Genomic DNA, 25,139 nt, shown 5'->3' with positions numbered 1-25,139 from the left:
TAAAATGCTTTGTTAACATATCAAAAACAGTAATAACACTTTTCTGAGCTATACAAGTGACTGACCTTGTTTCAGATAATAAAAAATAAATAAAACAGACCCTTACGTCACAGTGCTGTGAATTAACACTTCAGAAATCACACTGTTCATCATTAAAAAATAAAGCATTGAAATAAACATAAATCACTTCTAGAGGGTAGAGGTCACAGCAGCTATGCTGACTTCATGCCTCGTACGCGGGGTGTTCTCGAGTTTAGCTTGGCAAAGAGCTTTGCTGTGGCTCGCGATATAATGTTAGGTGTGGCTGCTCTCGCTACTCGTGCTTTGCATTGATGTGGTTGGCTAAACTTAAGCTGCTTCAACCCTTGATCAAGAAACCTGGTCTTGATCCAGATGTGCTGTAAAGTTTCATGCCCATTTCCAAACTGCCTTTCATTTCCAAAATTCTGGAAAAAGTGGTGCACATGTAGTTGACATTTTTCTTGGATGAACATAACATCTTGGAGGTCTTCCAGTCAGGTTTCAAGACGATGCATAGCATGGAGTCAGCCCTGTTACGCGTTTCTAATGACATCCTCCTCGCAAATGACTCTGGAGACCACGTGTGTCTAGTTTTATTGGACTTAACTGCAGCATTTGATACAGTGAATCGCAGTATTCTGCTGACTCGTTCGCAGCACTTGGTGGGCATTGGTGGCAGTGCTCTTGAGTGGTTTAGGTCTTATCTAGCTGACAGAACCTTTTGTTTTAGCCTTGGCTGCTCTGAGTCACGCACTGCTCCCCTGTCATGTGGTGTTCCACAGGGCTCAATTGTGGGGCCTCTGCTTTTCTCGCTGTATCTGCTCCCATTGGGTTCCATTTTAAGGAAACATGGTATTCCCTTCCACTGCTATGCAGATGACTGCCAGATCTATGTCTCACTGAGCAAGAAAGACGCCTTCTCATTAAGGCCAATCCTATCCTGTCTGGAAGAAATCAAAACCTGGATGGCACAAAATTTCTTGAAATTCAACGAAAAGAAGACAGGTGATATTGTTTGGGCCCAGTGGCCCTTGTACATTCCATTCTGTAGACTTGGGCCCCCTGTCTCCTTATCTTAAGTCAACAGTCTCAAACTTGGGCCTTAAACTGGACAGTGATTTTAAACTCGGTCGGCAAATTGGTGCCGTTGTTAAATCCAGCTTCTTTCACCTAAGACAGCTGGCCAAAATAAAACCTCTCCTCTCACATGAACACTTTGAGACAGTAATTCATGCCTTTGTCACATCCCAGCTTGATTACTGCAATGCCCTGTACTTTGGAGTCAGCCAGTCCTCCATTAAGCACCTTCAGCTGGTCCAGAATGCCGCTGCTCGCCTCTTGACTGGTACTCGTAAGAGGGAGCACATAACTCCTACTTTGGCATCCCTTCACTGGCTCCCCATTAATTTTGGAGTTATTTTCAAGATCCTCTTATTTGTTTTCAAATCTCTGAATAATCTCGCGTAACCTTACCTCTCTGAGCTCATCCGCCCCTACACACCTGCCCGGCGCCTCAGGTCTGTGGACCAGACATTATTAGAAGTGCCAAGAACTAAACTGAGGCTCAAAGGGGATTGAGCCTTTTCTGTTGCTGGTCCCCCTCTCTGGAATGACCTCCCACTGAACATTCGGCAAGCCTCCTCGCTGCCCATCTTCAAAACCCTGCTCAAAACTCACTTGTATTCTTTGGCATTCGACTCAGTATGACTTAGATTTGTTCTTGGTTTTACTGTTTGGTGCTTTCTACCGCCTTTATTAACGATTTGGCTTACTGTTTATTGTGCATGTTAAATTGCTCCATGTACAGCACTTTGTATGCAGCGATGGCTGTTTGAAAGTGCTCTATAAATACTGTTGACTTGACTTGTTGTTGACTTGACTTGCTTCGATGGAAAGCAAACTCCTTCTTACAAATTCGGCACAACACTGTTGTTATCATTAGTCCCATCAGGGCGTTTTCAGAATTTACATTTTCCATTCGTTGGGCCGAGAACTCTCACATCCTCCTCCATTTTCACCACACCTCTCCTCACCCGCTGTTTATCTGGCCCTCCCAACTCCAATAGGAGCCAATCAGCTTCTGCAAAACAAGCCCAACATGATGACAGCCAATCAATGTCTGCTTCAGGCTGTCACTAACCATTGTTTCCCACCCTCATGTACTCAAACACAGGAAGCCAACATATAAAAAAGGATATTAAAAAGGGCAACCCACCTACAGAAACAATAGTTAGAGATTAAAATTTAGATTAACGCGATTAAAAAACATAACACACTAAATTTGACTGTCATGAATTATTCGCAATTCACGGATAATTTGACACCTCTAGAATTTATTCAATTTTACTTCGTTAAGCAGTTGTATGGAATGATATCATCTGCATCCAGATATACTTTTGAAGAAGACAAAACGTATACTTGAACAATATATCTAAATCCAGATTATTTTGTGTGCACCCACTTGACAAAATAAAATTGAGTAAGTGCAAGCCACCATTGGGTTCAGTGTATCGTCACAGCAGCATCACTTGACAAAAGAAAAGCTTTGCTTTATTTCATCAACTTGATTATCTTAAAAACATGCATAGTTTGGACAATCTCATAAAAACCTGTCGGGGTGAGCTCTTTGAAATGTGACCTCCAGAAAAGGCCAAAAATCAGGTCAATTTGATTTAGCATTCTGTATACCACGGTCATGTGGTGTTCCAGAGGGCGCAATTCTGGGGCCTCTGCTGTTCTCACTGTACCTGCTCCCATTGGGTACCATCTGAAGGAAACATGGTACTTCTTTCTACTGCTATGCAGATGAGAGTAAGATCTATGTCCCATTGAGCAAAAAAGAAGCTTTCTCATAAAGGCCACTTTTATCCGGCCTGAAGGAAATGAAAACCTGGATGGCACTAAATTTCTTGAATTTCAATGAAAATAAGACAGAAGTGATCGTGTTTCGTCCCAGTGGCCCATGTACATCAGATCCTGTAGACTTGGGCCCCTGGTCTTCTTATCTTAAGTCAACAGTTTCTAACTTGGGTCTTAAACTGGACAGTGATTTTAAACTTGACCAGAAAATTGGTGGTGTTGTTAAATCCATCTTATTTCATTTTAGGCAGCTGGCTAAAGTAAAACATCTCCTTCTCATGAGCACTTTGAGACAGTAATTAAGATAGATAGGATAAGATAACCTTTATTTCTCCCACACTGGGGAAATTTTCAGTGTATAGCAGCAAAATGGGGGGGGGGGGGGGGGAGTGGTAGAAAAGGAAAAAAAAAGTCATGCCTTCGTCACATCACGGCTGGATTATTGTCATGCACTTTACTTTGAAGTCAGCCAGTCCTCCATGAAGCATCTCCAGCTAGTCCAGAATGCTGCTGCTCGCCTCCTGACTGGTACTTGTAAGAGGGTAACATAACTCCTACTCTAGCATCCCTTCACTGGCTCCCGATGCATTTTAGAGTTCTTTTTAAGATCCTATTATTATTTTTCAAATGTTTAAATGGCCGAGCGCCACCTTACATCTCTGAGCTCATCCGCCACAAAACACCTGCCTCAGGTCTGCGGACCAGACATTATTAAAAGTAGCAAGAACTAAATTGAGGCTCAGAGGGGATCGAGCCTTTTCCATTGCTGATCCCTCTCTTTGGAATGATCATCCCACTGAACAATCGGCAAGCCCCCTTGCTGCCCATCTTTAAAACTCGTCTCAAAACTCATTTGTATTCTATGGCATTTGACATGGCATGACTCAGACTTGATCTTAGTCTTACTGTTTGTTGATTTATACTGTCTTTGTTATTAATTTGTTGTTTTATTGTTGTATATATGATATTTTCTCCATGCACAGCATTTTGTATACAGCGATGGTTGTTGGGTGCTCTATAAATACAATTGAGTTGATGTGAGTTGAGATGGCAAGAGAGCTGCCAATCTATCGAAATTCACTTCAAGAAGAATTTGTCAGAATTTTTTTCCCCGACTTTTGTCGAGAACATTACTGGAGTATATTTTGTCAGAGGATTTTTTAAAATCTGTTCAGTTACACAACAAATTGGTTACTCTATACTCATAATTTATATTAAGCTTTTAATTAAATTCAATATTTTATTGCGTCAACCATGTAAAGATGAGAACATAGTCATAAAATTAAAAACAAAAATTGTTTTCCTTCACATGAAACCTATTGTATTATGATTTAACAACAATACATTGCTCCATCCATTTTTTTGAACCGCTCTTGCTCAAAGGTCGTTCTCCATGAACTTTGTTACTTTAATTTTGTTTCCATTCTGAACGCTTCAAAACCTGAATTATTTGTAAAATATAAAGATGCATCAACACTATATATCGTCACTGTCGGGTAATAAACACATATGTAAATTTTTGTCAGTTTTAATAATTTTATGTTAACGCGGTGCCCAAAATCCATCCATTTTCTGATCAGTTTATACTCAGAACGGTCGCGGAGGGGGCGCCCGAAATGCAGAAAAAAACCCAAACGAACAACATACAGTATATATGGACAAGGATTTATGTTAGATCTGTCAGTTTAGCGCGTTTTTATTGGCATTAATTTAAATGAATTTGAACGGGATTACATTTTCTTCTCGCAAGATTATCACGGTACACGTCACAGTGGATGTTACGTTTCTCTATAAATAAACCAGAAACAAAACAACAAGCGCGCTGCACAGGTCAACGCACGTGTGTTTTGCCAGCCACGGTACCGCGAGACACCGAAAAGGGATACTTTTAAAGAGTTTACTTTTAAAAAGTTGCCAGATTGTTCCACTGACAAGACCAAAGTTACCTGTATGTTTTGCAGTCGTAAACTGAGCTATCATTATAGCACGTCGAGTCTGAAATACCACTTAATGGCCAAGCACACAGCTCACGCGAGTACTCCGCCCCCTCGTCGCAGACAGACAGCTATGGATAATTTCAAAGCGAAGAAAATGGATGACACGACGAAGAACAAATTTGCTGAAGCCATACCTAAATGTATGGCTATTGCATGAAAGCATGTCAAAATTGTCCACAGCTCGACTCAAGCTGAAATCATTCTCATTGCATCTAACGACTCCAGTACGGATTGCCAGCGAGAGCCTCCATTACAAGCTGTGTACAGAGATTGTACGTAGAGGATAAGGCTAAGGTACACCAAGCGGGAGAAGACACTATTTCGGGAGAGATATAAGAGACTAAGTTGATTAGCCTCTGGTGAATAAAGAGCAGGCATTACGTTGAGTTCGATGTATGCCATTGACGCGATTGTTACTTGTTTGGAACTATTTTGTGAGGAAGGTTACGGTGTTCTGTGTCGATATAAATAAAGCGGGTGGAGCCTCTCTGTGTTCGTCTGACAGCGACTGTGTGCTGATACACGTTGAGAGTTTAGCGGTGCAGTGGTAGCGACCACACTGAAAATAAAACGTCTCCAGTGTTGTCGTCGAACCAAGTGTGATCATCCGAAATGATGTCTACACAAAAATTTAGAGAGACTTCCGCGCAAGAAGGACCAACAGAATCAACATAGCCTGACTGCTGTGTTCAAAGCAAACTTGAGAAAAACGAGGTATGCACCCATGGTTTAAATCCACTATAGGCTGACTACTAGTTTACCTTAGATGTGCACTTTATAATGTCATATTGCTCTGTTTTGATTCCATAAAAAGAGCTGTTAAAGCAACTGTTGTGTGACAAAATATTTTTTTTCACTGTTGTTGATGGACAGTAATATTGTGTGAGAGATTGTGTGAATAACTGCTCCAAGTGAAAAATGTTCATGTAAAATTGAAAATCGAAATTGTTATTTCAGTAAATTTTCGAATAGAAAACATAGAAAACTGATTCATGATTCCATGTTGATGAGAGCATTAAAATGGGGGAAAATAGGACACAAAATATAGAAGGAAATTCAGAAATGATAAAATGTGAGTAATCACAATTTTTTAGTTCATTTGAGTTAATTATGACAGTTGCATTTTTAATTACCGTATTTTCACGACTATTCGACGCACCGTACGGTTGGGCGCAGTCTCATTAATGGTTGACATTTCTGTATTTTACACATATACAGACCGCACTGTACCAATGGGCGCAGTTTTACAGTGGTAAAACATACGCCAGCTTAAACATACGGCATGCATGCGCGCACGCTAACACGTTAGCTTGAAGCATACGGTAGCATGCCAAGACATACAGATACAAGCTAAAAACACGTTTTTAAAAAGGCAACGAAAGCAGAACTGAGTTCGGGTGTATTTTATTTAGCCATCGTACAATGTTCTCACGTTTTTCGATCAATCATCACCCAGAAATCCATCAAAGTCCTCATCCTCTGTATCAGAAGCAGAGCACTGCACATCCCAGTTGTCTTTGAACGCATCACATGCTAGTGTGAGTTGCTACGCATTGCCGAGCGGAAAGAAGGAGCAGCAACAGCAAAGTCAACATTTCTCTCGTGTGAAGCTTTCCCACATTTGAAAGTAAAGAACAGAGCGAAACATGGTGGCAGCGCGTGTGTGTGTAGAAAGAATTGAACAATTGTGCAAGTACCGTAATCCATCAAAAACGCCGCATTACCTCTCGTTGTTGCGTATTGTGGCGTAACTCGCCCAGCGCTGCCTCTCACTCTTTGTAAAGTTGTGTTTGCCATCGATCATCCATTGTTCCCATGCCGTTCGCAACTTTACTTTGAACGCCCGGTTGATGCCAATGTCCAGCGGTTGGAGTTCTTTAGTCAAGCCTCCGGGAATAACGGCAAGCTCAGAGTTCATTTGCTTGACTTGGTTTTTCACCGCTGCTGTGAGATGGGCACGCATGCCAAAAGCATAACCGGTGGCTTTAAGTTTGAACTGAGCTTCGTAGTCTCTTTGTCGAATTTATTTTCAGGCGTTCTTAGAAACCAAAACCGGAGTTGTTTTGCAACAATGCACATTGCCACACTACAGGTGTTGGTGCCTGCTTGCGGCGTCCCTTTAGCGTCCATTTACACGCCCACCCTTGCCTGTCCTCTATCTCTCTCTCTCTTTCCATATATGTATATATACACGCCCACCCTTCCCTAATTTGCCGACCTGTTTCCCGCATGCCTGGCCACAGTCACTTCCGCCTTTTCTCTATATAAACAGCGTGTTGGCTGTCAGTCAGATTTTGGAACTCAGCGCATACAAAGGACGCTCCGCACCATAAGGCGTCCTGTCCATTTTGGAGAAAATTTAAGACTTTTAATGGCGCCTTATAGTCGTGAAAATACGGTAGATTAAATATTTTAATAGTTTGACAGCTCTAATTTATTTATATATAATTTAAGCGTATGTTTTACCACTGTAAAACTGCGGCCATTAGTACGGTGCGTCCTGTGTATGTGAAAAATACAGAAATGTCACCCATTAATGAGACTGCGGCCATTAGTACGGTGCATCGAATAGTCGTGAAAATACGGTAAGTCCTCATCTCACCCCTTAGGTGGTGTCTAACCACCATTTAGCTCGGGTCCTCGACCAGAGGCCAGGAAGCTTGAGGGTTCTGTGCAGTACCCTTGCTGTTCCCAGCACTGCGCTTTTCTGGACTGAGATGTCCAATGTTGTTCCCGGGATCTGTTGCAACCACTCATCAGGTTTTGGGGTCACTGCCTCGAGTGACTGCAATGATGCCTGACATGAGCTTCCATGTTGTGGAGAGACAGGTTATTGTCCGATAGTTGGATGGGACTGCACCCTTTGAGGGATCCTTCATGATCAGTATCGTTCGCCCTTTGGTTAGCCATCCTGGGTGAGTCCCATCTCTCAGCAACTGGTTCATTTGTGCTGCTAGGTGCTCATGGAGTGCTGTGAGTTTCTTTAGCCAGTGTGTGTGGACCATGGCCGGGCCTGGTGCTGTCCAGTTTTCCATATCTGAGACTCTTTGTATTTCTGAAACTGTTATTGTAACTGGGCTTGGGTTGCTGTGCTCCTCTCTCAGGGTCACAAGCCATTGTGCACTGCTGTTATGTACAACCTCCTTCTCCCATATGCCTTTCCAGTACCTTTCAGTTTCCAGTCTTGGTAGGTCAGCTCTGTTGTTAGGACCCTGCCACTGAGCGTACACTTTCGCAGGATGTGTTGCGAACAGCCTGTTTATTCGTCTGGCCTAATTTTTATACCGCTTTAGGCGGCTGGACAAGGCTTGGAGCCTTAGATCCACAAAACCAGGATCTACAGCAGTGACGGGATGTCATTTGGGCTTGAGAAATGTAGTCGGATTGTGACTAAGAGAGGAAAGGTAGTCCGCACTGAAGGGGTCTCACTCCCTGAAGGAACAATAGCAGACATTGAGGAGAGCTACAAGTACCTCGGTATACCACAAGCCAATGGCAACCTCGAACTGGCAACAAGGAAAGCGGCTACGGCCAAATACCTCCAGCGAGGGAGGCAAGTCCTAAGAAGCCAGCTCAATGGCAAGAATAAGACCCGGGCAATAAACAGCTATGCCCTGCCAGTGATCAGATACCCTGCAGGAATAATAAGGTGGCCAAAGGAAGAGATTCAGACCACAGACGTTAAGACCCGAAAGCTCCTAACCATGCATGGAGGGTTCCATCCCAAATCCAGCACCCTGAGACTGTACGCAAGCCGAAAGGAAGGAGGCCGGGGACTAGTGAGTCTGAGAGCCACTGTCCAGGATGAAACATTTAAGCTCCATGAATACATCAAGGAGAAGGCTCCAACGGATGACATACTCAGAGAATGTCTCAGACAATGGGGAACAGAAGATGAGGCGCTGGAAGAGGGACCATCATGGGAGGACAAGCCCCTACATGGGATGTACCACCAGACCATAACTGAAGTGGCCGATCTCAAGAAGTCCTATCTGTGGCTAGAGAGGGCTGGCCTGAAGGACAGCACGGAGGCACTCATCCTGGTTGCTCAGGAGCAGGCCATGAGTACCAGAGCCATTGTGGCCCAGATATACCACACCAGACAAGAACCAAGGTGTAGGTTGTGTAAAGAGGCACCTGAGAGAAACATCTGTGCAGAGTATGGACTGTAAACCCCGAGGTCAAAATGGGAAACGCCTCCGAAGGTGGTGGAGAATGACAGAGCGAAGATCCTGTGGGACTTCCAGATCCAGACTGACAAGATGGTAATGGCGAACCAACCAGATATCGTGATCATAGATAAAGGACAGAGGAAAGCCGTTGTAGTGGAGGTAGCAGTCCCAAGTGATGGAAACATCAGAAAGAAGGAACACGAGAAACTCGAGAAATACAGTAAATATTTTCTAGTACGGACTCGTGTTTGCGCTGTCCAATTTGTCCTGATAAGAGAAATTTCTCATTTGGGAAATGAGCATGGTACATGTCCTTTATGAACCTGCAAGTGTTTTGACAAAATGCATGTGTAACAACACAATCAATAAAATACAAAAATATATTGTCCAAAAACTGTTTATATAACAAAAACTGCAATACAGGTGTATCAAAAAAATCACAACAGTAAAATACATACAGTATTTTAATGTTTATTTTTTTCTGTCTTGGGAAAAAAATATGTATTTTGGATTGTTTTGTTGGATGCATTCTTTGGTTTATGACAATGTTTGCCTGCGTGTCTTACAGTTTTCTTGCTAGTTGCAAGTAACTGCCCCGTTGATCACCGATGTCTGGTAATTCTTGTGCATACTGAAGGATTTTTGTTGCCATTTGCATTGCTTCCTTGCTGGATGGTGGCTTGTCATCAGGAGTTGAATCGATGCCTTGTTGTTTAAAGTTTTGTAGATTTGCGTCTTTCCGACTCCAAGTGTCTGCTGGATCTTTTTAACTTTGTGTCCAGCCTCACACAAATGGATGCATTTCACTCGCTCCGCTCCAGTTGTTACAGTTCTTCTACGTTTCGATGCGATGATCTACACGACATAAGTGAATAAAGTTAAAATCTTTGGCAATTACAGTAAAACGCACGCCAATAAAAAGTCGCTTACACGTCTTCGTTTCGAATCTGATGAATGAAAACGGCGAAGCGAATACGTTTCTTCGGTCGTGTCGAGTGGGTGCTGCTTTTAAGCTAGTGCCGCATTCTACAGGACGTAAGTGAATAAAGTTAAAATCATTCACAATTACAGTAAAATGGACGGCAATAAAAACTCACTTGCACGTCGTCGTTTAGAATCTGATGATCGAAAAACGCGAAGTGAAAACTTGTTTCAGCGTTGTGTTTTCCGTCGCATCGGGTGGGCGTTGCGTGTATTTAAGCTCCCGTGGCATTACACCTCCATCCGGGTTACAGGTATTGGAATTTCCGCTTACGCAACTTGTAATGTATAATGTATATGTCACGTTGAGCCCGAGGCGATGAAAGATCGCCTCGTGCACAACAAAACAACGAGGTGGATCCCCAGGTAAAGCAGACACGAAAAGATTTTGTAAGAACACAAAAAGTCTTTAATAATGAACAGAAAGAGCCCGACAGGGAAACAGTAACAAAAAACGCTGGTCAAATAAGGACCAGGGAAGAAATAAGGAAACAACAGAAAACGTTCGCAGAAAAACAAAAGGCGAGGAAGGTCTGATTAGACTATAGACTAAATATACAATATTGGGACTAAAGAGAACGCAAGATAAACGACCACAAGGCTAGAAGGCAACGAGAAATCAACTATAGAGGTTTTAGCGCGAGAGAACAATGGCACGGCGTGGAATTCTCCGGCAGTGAGTGGACTGCCGGAGCCTCTTAATAAAGGCAGATAATCAACCCGAAATTACGGACAGGTGTGCAGTTGGCGGAGGGAAAAGCCCGCCACCTGCTGGCGGGCACGGGACGTGACAGTATATCGTAATATCGTAGTCAAAATGTCAATGCATAGGTTTTTATTCCGGGTGAAGGATATTCCTTTGCATAGAATTCCGGGGATGGGAATATTTACTGTACCAAGGGCTCAGAGAGGAGCTGGAGAGAGCCTGGAAGGTAAAGGTGACAGTTGTGCCTGTGGTGGTCGGAGCACTTGGGGCAGTGACCCCCAAACTAGATGAGTGGTTGCAACAGATCCCGGGAACAACATCGGACATCTCAGTCCAGAAATGTGCAGTGCTCGGAACAGCAAGGATACTGCGCAGAACCCTCAAGCTTCCTGGCCTCTGGTAGAGGACCCGAGCTGAATGAGGGACGGACACCACCCGAGCGGTGAGATTAGGATTAAAAAAAATTATATATATATATATATATATATATATATAGGGCGGCCCGGTAGTCCAGTGGTCAGCACGTCGGCTTCACAGTGCAGAGGTACCGGGTTCGATTCCAGCTCCGGCCTGCCTGTGTGGAGTTTGCATGTTCTCCCCGGGCCTGCGTGGGTTTTCTCCGGGTGCTCCGGTCTCCTCCCACGTTCCAAAAACATGCATGGTAGGCTGATTGGACGCTCTAAATTGTCCCTAGGTGTGAATGTGAGCGTGGAAGGTTGTTCGTCTCTGTGTGCCCTGCGATTGGCTGGCAACTGATCCAGGGTGTCCCCCGCCTACTGCCCGAAGACGGCTGGGATAGGCTCCAGCACCCCCCGCCACCCTAGTGAGGATTAAGCGGTTCAGAAAATGGATGGATGGATGGATATATATATATATATATACACACACACACATGAGGGTTGCATGGTGTTCGGCTCGAGCCTTCCTGTGTCGAATTTGCATGTTCTGATTGGGCTGGTGTTGGTTTTCTCTGGGTACTCTGGTCCCACTTGCCCCAACCCCCCGTCCCCCTTCCCCCAACCCCCCATTCTGAAAATATGCATGGTAGGTTAATGGAACACAAGGTGTTGGTGCGAGCATGACTGGTTGTTCATCTATGTGTGCCATGCGATTGTCTGGCAACCAGTTCAGGGTGTCCCCCGCCTATTGGTCAAAGACAGCTGGGATAGGACCCAGCACGCTCACAACCCTCGTGAGGAAAACCAGATTGGAATATGGATGGATGGAAAATGGATGGATATATGACATGGTGGCATAGTGATTGACTGGTCAACAAGCAGTTACTCCATGTCACCCTTCTCATAAGATTTCAAAGAACAAATCATTTTCTCGCAAATGTATCAAATTAGCCAAATCTATCCAATTTAGGGCGCTTTATCGTAGGTTCCAGTGAGAGTGGCAACACCAAAATCTCCCACAGCTATAAGGCAGCCGATGTGTTAATCATTAGACAATTAATCAGTATTGATGATTAGAGGGGTAGTCACACGGCAAGATTTGCTCCAGTGCTACCCCGGGGCTGCCCCAGTCGAGCATTCACACGTGCAAATTAGCTCCGGCGTAGTCCCGGAAAACATCTTACACCGGAGCAAATTTGATCCACCTCAGTGAGGTGGTTTAAAAATTTGCTCCAGAGCAAATGCTTGTGAAGAGTTGATTACGTGCGGTGAGAATGTGTTGCTTTCGTGCTCTGTCGGACTTCCGTCATGTGTTTGTTTAATAACGACACAAGACTTGGCTGGGAACATCTTTCCTTTTGTAGGAGACTGGACTGTCTCAGAGTTGTTTATGTAGTTTGTTCTGTTGTTGTGTGTTCACAACCCCCCGCCCCCCATGTAATTTATTTTGTGATTTCCTCTCTTGATTTTCTGTTTGGCGCATTGCGTGTTTGCTTTTCTGAGTGTCATTAAAGTCATCGTTGATTTACGTTTTCGGGGGTGTTCACTCTCGAGCAGAAGGTACGGAGACCGAGAAGGAGAAGGACGTGCCTGTCCAGTAGTCCCTTGAGTTGTGTATACGTTTTCAAAAGAACCAACACGACAGCTCATTTGTTTTCTGTCATTTTGCTCCGCTGCAGAAACTGCCGTGTGAACGCAAGTGGGGCTACACCGCCGATGCTGTGCCAGTGCTGATACGCTTAGCGGCTTTGTACGTGTGAGTGCTCCACAAAATTTGCTCCAGTGTAAATTATTTATCGCAACAAAATATATCGGTGCAGCACCGGAGCAAATGTGTGCCATGTGAACTCCCCATAGGAGGCGGAGAGAGACGTGCTGCTGCTTTCAGAGACGCCCACACCCACCTCCTCTCTCTCGCTCTCTCCGCCGCGCAAGTAGAAACAACAGAAGAGAGTACAGTTCTTCGAAACAAAGCAATTTTACAATAATTGACCAGTGAGACAAATAATTGTGTAAACCTAACTCGCATGAAGTCCACAGCATTATTCGCCGTGAGAATGATCACTTAATTCAGATGCTGATCCCCTCCTATGGAGCGCACGTGGCGGTACAATTGGTTTACCTTTTTTTCCCTGGCAACACTGTTATATCTTGCCACCAACAAAAAGTAAACTCCAAATTCACCAAACTGACTGTATTTTTTAAATATTACAAATCGAATGATACATTGACATGGAACGCTCATTGCACATATTCAACTAAAATACTCACCATGTTCGTTATTTCTTCAAAGCACTTCTCTAGCCTTGGATATAATTCGCAACAAGATTCAACTCCACTACCTCCCGGCTTACACAGGTAGACCAGACCAGCTTTTGTTTATCCATAGCCGTTTCTCCTTCGACTCGCATGGTAAAGTGCTAGAGCAAAGATGGACAAACTATGTCCCACGGGCCGGATCCGGCCCATTGGTCTTTTTAATCCGGCCCGTCGAAGGTTAATACAGAATTAAGGTTCGATGTGAATGATTGCATTAAATTCATTTGGACTTGTAATGACAGGTATTTCAACGCCAGGTAGCGCAGTTACTTGAAGTTGCAGAGCACAGGGAGTGAGGGGGAGATGAAGAGAGAGGGAGAGAGATAGAGGGAGAAATCTTATCTACCACCTGCGCACCTCTCTCAAACGGAAATTCCCGAACCTGGTTAAAAAAACAACATATGCATTAAACGTTGGACTACTATATTACATTAACAATCGATTCATAACAATGGAAGTTCCGGAACCCGTAAGTCATACGGAAGCCCGCAGTAATGCCAACTCAAGCAACTCCCGCTCAATACGGCGGAATAAGGTTGGCCGCACCGCGATTTTCTATCATTGGGTCCAAAACGGCGACATGCAAGTGACTCTTTATTGGAGTGAGTTTTACTGGAATTGCGAAAGTTTTTAATTTCATTCATTTACATTTACATCCTGTAGGTCATGGCACCTAAACAAAGAGGAACCGTCATGAGTGCAGAAGAGAAAGTGATATGTATCTGATTAAACGAAGCGGGTTACAAAGTACGAAACGGCGACATGCAAGTGACTCTTTATTGGAGTGAGTTTGACTGGAATTGCAAAAGTTTTTAATTTCATTCATTTACATTTAGTCCTGTAGGTCATGGCACCCAAAGAAGAGGAAGTGTCACGTTGCGAGGTGGTGGTGGACCCCAAAAAGCAGGCAGGAGGGAGGAGCAGGGTGAACTTGATGAATTATATTTAATGAAACAGAAAAAACTGAATCCAAAACAAACAAAGTGCTAACTACCAAAACTAATCCAAAGGAGCAAAACAAAACCAAGACTGTGGCAAAAAACTAACAGGAACAGAACCATGACAGAAACAAACATGACAGTTGCAAGCAAACAGTGACCCGACACCGAGTGTTCGGGCTGGGAGTCCTTTTAAAGCCGTAATTACCTATGACCAACAGGTGTGCAGCTGCCGGAGGAGCCCTACAGTGCCACCTGTTGGTCCCTAAACCGAATCATGACAGGAACAGTCATGAGTGCAGAAGAGAAAGTGATATGTATCTGATTAAACGAAGCGGGTTACAAAGTATGAAACATTTAGGAGACACTTGGAGTCAGAAAGACTTAAATCTGCGAGACCTTGAAAAACATGAAAGCGATTCTTGCTCAGTCCGATTCTGGCAATTTCCATGCTCAGAGTGAATTGCTTGCGGCTTGACGGACAGTCAAGTAAATGAACGTTTCCCGGAAAGGTTTGACTGTTATCGTGAGAAAAACCTTCCGCAAACTGGACCGCTAGTAAGAGAGGAGGCGAGTCCCATAGTGCTAACTATGAGCCTCGAAGACTTCGAAGCATCCCGTGGCTGGCTTAAAAAATTCAGTGAACAACATCAGCTGAGCAATGCTGTCATGTCATGATCGAGAGGAGGTAAAGTTAAAGACAGTGAGTGAGTGGAAGGAAAAGCCACCAGGTCTCATATTTGTCTCATTTTGTAGCAATTTTTTTTTATATACCTGTACTGTATGTTGCAGTTTTTGTGTTATAAACAGTTTTTGGGCAATATATTGATGCACTTTGTTGCTTGTGTTGTCAGACATGTGTGCTGTGAACATACTTGGATGTTCATGCAATACATACATGCAGGACATATTAAAAAAAGTTTCTCCTAATACGTCAATGCTTTTGTTCTGTTAATGTTTGGTATGGACTGTCAACAGGTGCAAATTTTTATATGTACCGTATCTTGTGCCCACCTGTCAAATTTTAGGAATCAATGTGGCCCCCGACCCAAAAGGTTTGCCCACTCCTGTGCTATAGAATAAGTTCTCTCTCCCTTGCTCCAAGCGCTGCGGTGCATTCAATGTACATCGGCAACAGCAGAATCGCTCATAAACATCACCATCCCACATTCCAAAAACATGCACAGTAGGTTAACTGATTATGGTACTGAATTGTCCTTAGGTGTGATTGTGAGTTCGAATGGTTGTTTGTGCCCTTGCTGGCAACCAGTTCAGGGTGTATCCCGCCAACTGCTCGAAGTCAGCCAGGATAGGCGCCAGCATGCCAGTGACCCTTGTGAGGATCGATAAGAATCGCTGAAAAACTAGCATCAGTTGGTGTTGAGTCAAGTTAGCTTTCAGCTCAACTTTGGACTGGTCTGTTAGTGTCTGCATAACTTCAACAGTGACACTTTACATCGACGGACCCACCAGTGGAAGTGACTTTTCGACAACAAAAGGTTTTTTAAACTTTTCAATGTCCTGAAACCCACATTGCCGGCCGTAATGATGTCTTTTGAGGATGAAAGGTTTTTTTTATTATTTGCCATTGGTATAATAGAAATGTTATGGATCCAATATACTGTTGGTATTGATTACTTGCCATTAGTATCGGTATTGTTATCAGTCTGAAAAAAATGTGACAGTTGGTGCAAATGTGATCCAATAAGCCAGAAGATAAATTGCTATATTGAGGAGGCTGAGGGCATCTCTGTGGGCCAGTGGTGAGCGCATTGACCTCACAGTGCAAAAGTCATGGGATCGATGCTGGCTCCAGCCTTCCTGTGTGGAGTTTGCATGTTCTACCCGTGCCTGCGTGGGTTTCCTCCGGGTACTCCGGTTTCCTCCCAGATTCCAAAAACACACACGGCAGGTTGATTGGCAGGTTGATTAAATTGTCCCTTGGTGTGAGTGCGGATGGTTATTCGTCTCTGTGTGTCCTGCGATTGGGTGGCAACCGTTTCAGGGGGTCCCCCGCCTGCTGCCCAAATACAGCTGGGATAGGCTCCAGCATGCCGTGACCATTGTGAGAATAAGCGGTTCAGGAAATCAATGAATGGATGAGTAGGCTGACACTAATTCTGAGTTTACGTTGCAACATGGACTTCTAATTTCAAACTCTTTTTCACCTTTTTTCTTTCCAGGTATCATCAGTCTCCTGAGCAACATTGTCGTTCTTCTAATGTTTGTTAAGTTTAAAGAGCTGCGCACTGCTACCAATTTTATCATCATCAACTTGGCCTTTACTGACATTGGGGTAGCAGGCATTGGCTACCCCATGTCAGCTGCCTCCGATATCCACGGATACTGGAAATTTGGCTACACTGGTTGTCAGGTGGGTACCATACATGTACTTTCAAGAGGACAGACAAGATGCTGATGGGATGAGTTCTTTGAAATCTTCCAAACAATCCAACCCCCCACCCCAGAAAAAAGGGTCTACTGCACCATTTGCACATTTCTCAAATCTTGTGAGATAAATACAGTTGAGAAAGTTAGAGCAAGCGGTGTATATTACTATTTTATTATTTATTCTACTTTATTCTACTTGTGTGGCGGCCCGGTAGTCCAGTGGTTAGCACGTCGGCTTCACAGTGCAGAAGTACTGGGTTCAATTCCAGCTCCGGCCTCCCTGTGTGGAGTTTGTATGTTCTCCCCGGGCCTGCGCCTTTCTCTGGGTGCTCCGATTTCCTCCCAGATTCCAAAAACACACACGGCAGGTTGATTGAATACTCTAAATTGTCCCGAGGTGTGAGTGTGAGCGTGGATGGTTGTTCGTCTCTGTGTGCCCTGTGATTGGCTGGCAACCGATTCAGGGTGTCCCCCGCCTACTGCCCAAAGACAGCTGGGATAGGCTCCAGCACCCCCCGCGACCCGAGTGAAGATCAAGCGGTTCGGAAGATGAATGAATATTCTACTTGTGTTTATTCTATTGTCTAGTTTTAACTAATTGTGAGTGGCCTGAGATTTTAGTTTTTCTCGTCTCTCCTTGTTCCACGATGATAGGCTATTAGGACTAATCCAAAGTGAAACTGTTAGAATAGATGAAGACAATGCTGTCATGTTTTAAAGTTTCATCTTGTTACATGCTTGATTGACCTCAAAATACTTGTGTTCAGAGCATCTTGCACACAAGCGGTTGGTACCTGACTACATCATGAGTAGACACACTGGTGGTGGTTATCTGACAAACTTGGAAAGGAAGATTTAACCTTGGACGAAAGGGAGTACTTGAACACTCCATCATGAGAAAAGGTCACGAGCCAGAGTTACAGACATATCAATTCAAGGAGACACTGCTCTTTAAAATGTACACGTGTCTGTTAGTTTTTGGATGTTCGTGCTGGAACCAAGAGAATGCTTTGTCAGAGGGGTGACCCAATGGGGTCGTCCAGAGGTGTGTCATGTTAATGAAGATGGGAGTGTTTTTCTGATATATTCCTTGTAATTTGCATACGGTCAATAAAAGGGCCGGCAGAGGTTGCAGAGGTGGGGTGACAGTGGCCTCATGGAGAACTGCACCTCCTGCCGGCAGTGAAAGTCGATCTGTTCCTGTGTTCAAGCCTTTGTCAACTGTCCGAGTGAAAATCTCTGACAGCAACGTGCAGCTGAGGAAAACCTATTCACTCCACTCATTGTAAGATAGAACTTCTCAATAATTTTCTGATACATCCCCCCGCCCAGGACGAAAAAATCATTTTGTGATTCTCAACTCTGTGCTGTGACCAAAAATATCATTTGTTTATGTCACAGTCATTCTCAAATAATGGGGGGCGTAGTGGGATGCCAGGGACTCTCAGGAACATGCATTTTTTTGCCAAAGAAAATAGAATAATATGTAATTGCACATCCATGACAGCAGTTGGCAGTGGCGTCCTCATTGTCAGAGAGTGTGCAGAGAGAACTGTATTAGCCCTGTGGTGTAGGTTTTTTGTTTGGTTTTTTTTGCGCCAAGCAGGCTATATGAAGTGCAGTTAAAAAGGCTCCGGAGACAACATGGTTTTTTTAAAACAGGGATGACAAAGAAAGGCGAGAAAGACAACGATCATGAGACAAGAGAAAGTGACCCGAAAAACGAGTCAAGGAAATATGACAAAGCTTACGTAGCGCTTGGCTTCAGTGTGACTACAGTGGGAGACGGATGAGGAAGGACCGGGTGTTGACTGTGTAAAAAAATGCTGGCTGCTGACAGCATGAAGCCAAATAAATCAAGCCACCACTTCAAGACATGGCACCTCAATCATGCTGATAAACCGCTAGAAAAGTACATTGTAAAACGTGCTCATCGAAGCCATCAATACTGACTTGCTCATTTTGATTTTAAAAAATTAATAAATCAGCACAAGTTGTTTTGTTTGTTTTTGTTTTGTAGACTATAGTGTTTTATATATTGTGCTCCTAAGTTAATGTTGCTGAGCTGAATTTGAATTTATTATTTCGAGATTTTATTTAATTTTAGTTTTCAGAATGAAATGGTGCAATAAATTGGTCAAAAATATTTACAGTTTAAACAAGCATTTTTTTGTTTTACATTTCAGGTAAAATAATATTTATCGTGCTGGCAGAGAGTGGGGAGTCGTGAATGGTTTACTTCTTGTTCGTGGTGGCGAAACAGAAAATAATTGAGAAGCACTGGTGTATGAGACAGTTAGACGTACACCTGAATAACATTTTATCCTGATTAATGGTCTTTACATAAAACAAACAAGAAGGATTTAAGACAAATAACTGAAACATTTTCACATCATCAGGAACACCATTAAAAAAAAGATATATTAAAATTTTAATTAAAATAATGTTACCTGGGGGTCCCACGTGGCCTCCCTGGCATGGTCTATTTGAGGACTGTTATCAGGGCATAATGTCAGACTGCTCCAATTGTTTTTGATTCCAGATTTATGCAGCTCTCAACATCTTCTTTGGCATGGCAAGCATTGGCCTGTTGACTGTGGTGGCCATAGACCGATACTTCACAATTTGCAGGCCTGACATAGGTATAGAATCATATTGTATTCTGTATTTACGGCGTGTGCAGTGAACAACTTTTAACCACTCGAATATGTGTTGCCAATAATATGTAGAAATAGACACAATAATGTATAAATACTGTACAGTACTTTCCGTGCACATGTGCTTGTCCTTTGTCTCTTCAGGGCAGAAAATGACAGTGCGTTCATACAATCTTCTGATTCTGGCAGCATGGCTTAATGCGTTGTTCTGGTCCACCATGCCTATCGTGGGCTGGGCTGGCTATGCCCCAGACCCAACTGGAGCTACATGCACCATTAACTGGCGGCAGAATGACGCGTGAGTTGTCAATACTGCTTGAACTCAAAATCATTGTTATTGCCTCCCAAAAGTACATGTGCAAATATTGTGACAGTACTTGGTGTAAAAAGTACATACGTACAATTAATTATGTAATTCTGGTTCCATGGAATTAAATTATGAAATTTGATGTATATGATACCCTGAAACTGGGCCTACGTTATTGTGAAATGTACATTAAGACCTTAAATCAATTTCTGAAATCAATACAAAATAGGAATAAAGACGTCCACAGCCCACTGTAAGTTGGGGTGTAAATAAAGTGCACTGAGAAAAATCACGTCGGCACTGGGAGAACAAGCAAACTCCACACAGGAAATCTGTAGCTGGAGTGCAGAATCAGTATCACATTTATTTTACGAGTATGTTCAAATATACAGGGAATTTGTCTTTGGTAGTTGAATATGCTTTAGTATTGCAATCAAGCCACCATAAAAAAATACACATTTAGGAAATAAGCACAGAAGTACAGAGTCATTAGGCAATTCAAAGTGATATAGTACTTGTGCAAAAGATCCAGAGTCATAAAGCAAAATAAAGTGTCCCGAAATATGTGCTAATACTGATACAACAGTCGTGCAATAATGCACAGTGATCAGTCGTGGGTTAGAACTGATCAATAACGGTTTTGCAAATGATTCAGTGTGGCAAAGCTACAATAACAGATATCACTTCAGAGGTAGGAAGCTACAGCAATGAGTACGCTAATAATGTTACCACAGATATTTGCAAAATCGGTGTTACGATAAAGTCAACTACTTACAAAGTTAATGGTGAGGGGAAATAAACTATTGGAATGGCTCCTGGTTTTAGTGTGCATTGTTAATTAGTGCCAGTCAAAGAGAAGGAGCCGGAAAAGGTCATGTCCAATGTGGGTGAGTCAAATGCGGTGTTCACACGGCACACGTTTGCTCCGGCGCTGCACCGATGTAGTTTGTTGCGATATATTTTGAAAATTGTGTGGAGCGTTCACGCGTACAAAGCCGCTGAGAGCGCAAGCACAGCGTCGGTGCAGCCCCACTTGCGTTCACATGGCAGTTTCTGCAGCGGAGCAAAACGACAGAAAACAAATGAGCTGTCGTGTTGATTCTTTTTAAAACGTACTGTACATACACAACTCAATCGACTACTGGACAGGCATGTCCTTCTCCTTCTCGGTCTCCGTGCCTTCTGCTCGAGAGTGACCGCCCCCGAAAACGTAAATCAACGATGACTTTAATGACACTCAGAAAAGCAAACACATAATGCGCCAAACAGAAAATCAAGAGAGGAAATCACAAAATAAATTATATGGGGGTCGGGGGGTTGTGAACACACAACAAAGGAACAAATTACACTAACAACTCCGAGACAGTCCAGTCTCCTACAAAAGGAAAGATGTTACCAGCCAAGTCTTGTGTCATTATTAAACAAACATATGACGGAAGTCCGACAGAGCGCGAAAGCAACGCATTTTCGCCGTATGTACGCTTCACAAGCATTTGCTCTGGAGCAAATTTAGCCCAGTTGCGTTCACACATGCAAATTTACATCTGTGCTGCTTCGCAAACGAGCATTTGCTCCAGAGCAAATTTTAAACCACCTCTCTGAGGTGTATCAAATTTGGTCCTGTGTAAGCCTTTATCCGGGGCTACGCCGGAGCTAATTTGCACGTGCGAACGGGGCAGCCCCGGCATAGCACCGGACCAAATCTTGCCGTGTGAACACCCCTTAAGAGAATTTTGCTTGGACTTGTCTTCGGTCTTGCAATGTACAAGTCCTCAAGAGTAATTGGGCAGATAATGAAGAGCCTCTTATTAGTCCTCCCTGTCCATGACAGTCCGATTTTGTAGCAACACCAAACCAGACACTGGATGAACACAGGAGTGATTCAATAACTAGAGAGAATTGCTTCAACAGCTACTGTGGCAGGCCGTGCTTCCTTAGCAGCCACAGGATGTATATCCACTGCGAGGCTGAGATCCGAAAATACAGAAAACTAAATAGCAAGAGTCCAAACACGTGTAACCCAAATCAGTGAGTACCACTACTACAAAAATACTTACTACACAGGAATCAAAACAGACAAAAATGACTGTGAACATGAACAAGAAGGTCTTGAAAATATCACGTGAGGCAGGAACGTGTTACGAGGACTATGTCTGTTTTATAATTATTTGTGATGCTGAAACTACTTTGTTCTTTGGACCAGTAAAAGCAATGCTAGGTTCCATTCACAGGAACCAAGGATGTCAACCCTGAGAGGTAGTGGCAGAGGCAGAGGAAACAAGACAACATTCATAAAAAAAACAAGGAGACATTAAACATTACATTTACATTAAACAAATACATGACAAAAGAATTATTATCACACAAAATACAGTGAAGAGAAATAAATGCAACTAAACTTAAATTTCCTATTTGTACCTCCTTCAAAGCAAAATAATTGTGTGATCACCTCTCAACACCGGTGTGGGTTTTTTTCAATTGTAAATCTAACTAACAAACACTCAGTTTCTTGTCTTCACACTTAATTCCTTTAAACATTACCAAATTCACTAAACAGTAAAAATTTTTTTATCACTATACATATTTGTAAAAAATCCTCATCTCACCCCTCGGGTGGTGTCCGGCCCTCATTCACCTTGGGTCCTCTACCAGAGGCCTGGAAGCTTGAGGGTTCTGCACAGTATCCTTGCTGTTCCCAGCACTGCACATTTCTGGAATGAGATGTCCGATGCTGTTCCCGGGATCTGTTGCAACCACTCATCTAGTTTGGGGGTCACTGCCCCGAGTGCTACGACCACCAAAGGCACGACTGTCACCTTTACCTTTCAGGCTCTCTCCAGCTCCTCTGAGCCCTTGGTATTTCTCGAGTTTCTCATGTTCCTTCTTTCTGATGTTTCCATCACTTGGGACTGCTACATCCACTACAACAGCTTTCCCTCTGCCCTTTATCTATGATCACAATATCTGGTTGGTTCGCCATTACCATCTTGTCAGTCTGGATCTGGAAGTCCCACAGGATCTTTGCTCTGTCATTCTCCACCACCTTCGGAGGTGTTTCCCATTTTGACGTTGGGGTTTCCAGTCCATACTCTGCACAGATGTTTCTGTAGACTATGCCAGCCACCTCTTTATGGCGTTCCATGTAGGCTTTCCCTGCCAGCATCTTACACCCTACAGTTATGTGTTGGATCGTCTCAGGTGCCTCTTTGCACAACCTACACCTTGGGTCGTATCTGGTGTGGTATACCTGCGCCTCAATGACTCTGGTGCTCAGGGCCTGCTCCTGAGCAGCCAGGGTGAGTGCCTCTGTGCTGTCCTTCAGGCCAGCCCTCTGTAGCCACTGATACGACTTCTTGAGATCAGCCACTTCAGTTATGGTCCGGTGGTACATCCCGTCTAGGGGCCTGTCCTCCCTTGTGCGTGCCTATTCCAGCGCCTCATCCTCTGTTTCCCATTGTCTGAGACATTCTCTGAGGACGCCATCCGTTGGAGCCTTCTCCTTGATGTATTCGTGGAGCTTGGATGTTTCATCCTGGACAGTGGCTTTTACACGCACTAGTCCCCGAACTCTTTCCTTTCGGCTTGCGTACAGTCACAGGGTGCTGGATTTGGGATCGAACCCTCCATGCATGGTTGGGAGCTTTCGGGTGTTAATGTCCGTGGTCTGAATCTCTTCTTTTGGCCACCTTATTATTCCTGCAGGGTATCTGATCACTGGCAGGGCATAGCTGTTTATTGCCCGGGTATTATTCTTGCCATTGAGTTGCCTTCTTAGGACTTGCTTCACTCGCGGGAGGTATTTGGCCTTAGCCGCTTTCCTTGTTGCCAGTTCGAGGTTGCCATTGGCTTGTGGTATACCGAGATCCTCAATGTCTGCTATTGTTCCTTCAGGGAGTGAGACCCCTTCATTGCGCACTACCTTTCCTTTTCTTAGTCATCATCCGACTACATTTCTCAAGCCCGAATGACATCCCGCTGTAGATCCTGGTAGTGTGGATCAGGGAGTCCCTTTCGCTCTTAGCATACAGCTTTATGTCATCCATGGAGAGGAGGTGACTGATCGTAGCTCCATTTCTGAGGTGGTATCCATAGCCTGTCTTGGTGATTACTTGGCTTAGGGGGTTCAGTCCTACGCAGAACAGCAGTGGGGAGAGTGCATCGCCTTGGTATATGCCACATTTGATGGACACTTGGGTAAGTGTCCATCAAATGTGACTCCTGGGTGAGTCCCATCAATCAGCACCTGGTTCATTTGTGCAGCTAGGCACTCATGGAGTGCTGTGAGTTTCTTTAGCCAGTAGGTGTGGACCATGTCCGGGCCTGGTGCTGTCCAGTTCTTCATATCTGAGACTCGTTTATGTATGTCTGCCACTGTTATGGTAACTGGGTTATGTTCATGGAGGTTGCTGTGCTTCTCTCTCAGGGTCACCGGCCATTGTGCACTGCTGCTATGTGCAACCTCCTTCTCCCATATGCCTTTCCAGTACCTTTCAGTTTCCAGTCTTGGTGGGTCAGCTCTGTTGTTAGGACCCTGCCACTTTCGTAGGTTGTGTTGCGAACAGCCTGTTTATTCGTCTGGCCTCATCCTCTTTCGTGTACCGCTTTAGGCGGCTGGACAAGGCTTGGAGCCTTTGTTTGGCAGTTTCGAGTGCTTCAGGTATGGTCACCTCCATAAGCTTCAACTGGTCCAAAATTCAGCCGCCCGCATTATCAAGCTCATACCATCCATAAACCATATTACACCTGTCCTTCAACATCTCCACTGGCTCCCCATTTTACACCGCAGTCAATATAAAATCCTGCTCCTGACATTCAAAGCCATCTATAACCTTCCCCCTCCATACCTATCTGACCTCATCCATATTCCTACACCTGTCCGTTCTCTTCGTTCTTCCTCCTCTCTCCTCTTCACTGTCCCCCCTGCTCGCCTCGTCGACATGGGAAACAGAGCCTTCAGTCGCTCTGCTCCCCAGCTCTGGAACACACTCCCCGCTGACCTTCATAATACAGACTCATTAACTCTGCTCCCCAGCTCTGGAACACACTCCCTGCTGACCTTCATAATACAGACTCATGAACACATTTCAAATCCAGCCTCAAAACACATATGTTTAGACAAGCCTATTCACTCGGACCATTAATCCATCCATCCATCCATCCATCTTCTACCGCTTATCCGGGGGTGGGTCACGGGGGCAACAGCTTTAGCAGGGAAGCCCAGACTTCCCTCTCCCTAGCTACTTCAATATCTCCCCTGGGGATCCCGAGGCGTTCCCAGGCCAGCAGTCTCTCCAGCGTGTCCTGGGTCTTCCTCTGGGTCTCCTCCCGGTGGGAAATGCCCGGAACATCTCACCAGGGAGGCGTTCAGGTGGCATCCGAATCAGATGCCCAAG

At 44.1% G+C, this 25,139-nt stretch overlaps 2 protein-coding genes across 4 annotated transcripts in view; one reads left to right on the top strand and one right to left on the bottom strand.

Moving 5' to 3' along the window:
• Positions 1–25,139, bottom strand: part of LOC127614447 (uncharacterized) — a 197,190-nt gene that overhangs the window by 83,756 nt on the left and 88,295 nt on the right. The window lies entirely within an intron of this gene.
• The window catches only part of rrh (retinal pigment epithelium-derived rhodopsin homolog), a 41,821-nt gene that overhangs the window by 2,696 nt on the left and 13,986 nt on the right, over positions 1–25,139 (top strand). Inside the window, exons 1-4 of one of the 2 annotated variants that reach the window (XM_052085832.1) lie at positions 15,652–15,890; positions 16,575–16,765; positions 19,325–19,424; positions 19,584–19,737. In XM_052085832.1, coding sequence (XP_051941792.1) covers positions 16,613–16,765; positions 19,325–19,424; positions 19,584–19,737 — 407 coding nt within the window. In that variant the 5' untranslated portion in view covers positions 15,652–15,890; positions 16,575–16,612. Of the gene's footprint in view, positions 1–15,651; positions 15,891–16,574; positions 16,766–19,324; positions 19,425–19,583; positions 19,738–25,139 lie in introns of those variants that run through there. The other variant, XM_052085831.1, reaches the window with a different exon arrangement.

The sequence above is a fragment of the Hippocampus zosterae genome, chromosome 14, assembly GCF_025434085.1.
Source record: "Hippocampus zosterae strain Florida chromosome 14, ASM2543408v3, whole genome shotgun sequence".
NCBI lineage: Eukaryota > Metazoa > Chordata > Actinopteri > Syngnathiformes > Syngnathidae > Hippocampus > Hippocampus zosterae.
This window is presented reverse-complemented; position numbering and strand designations above follow the sequence as displayed.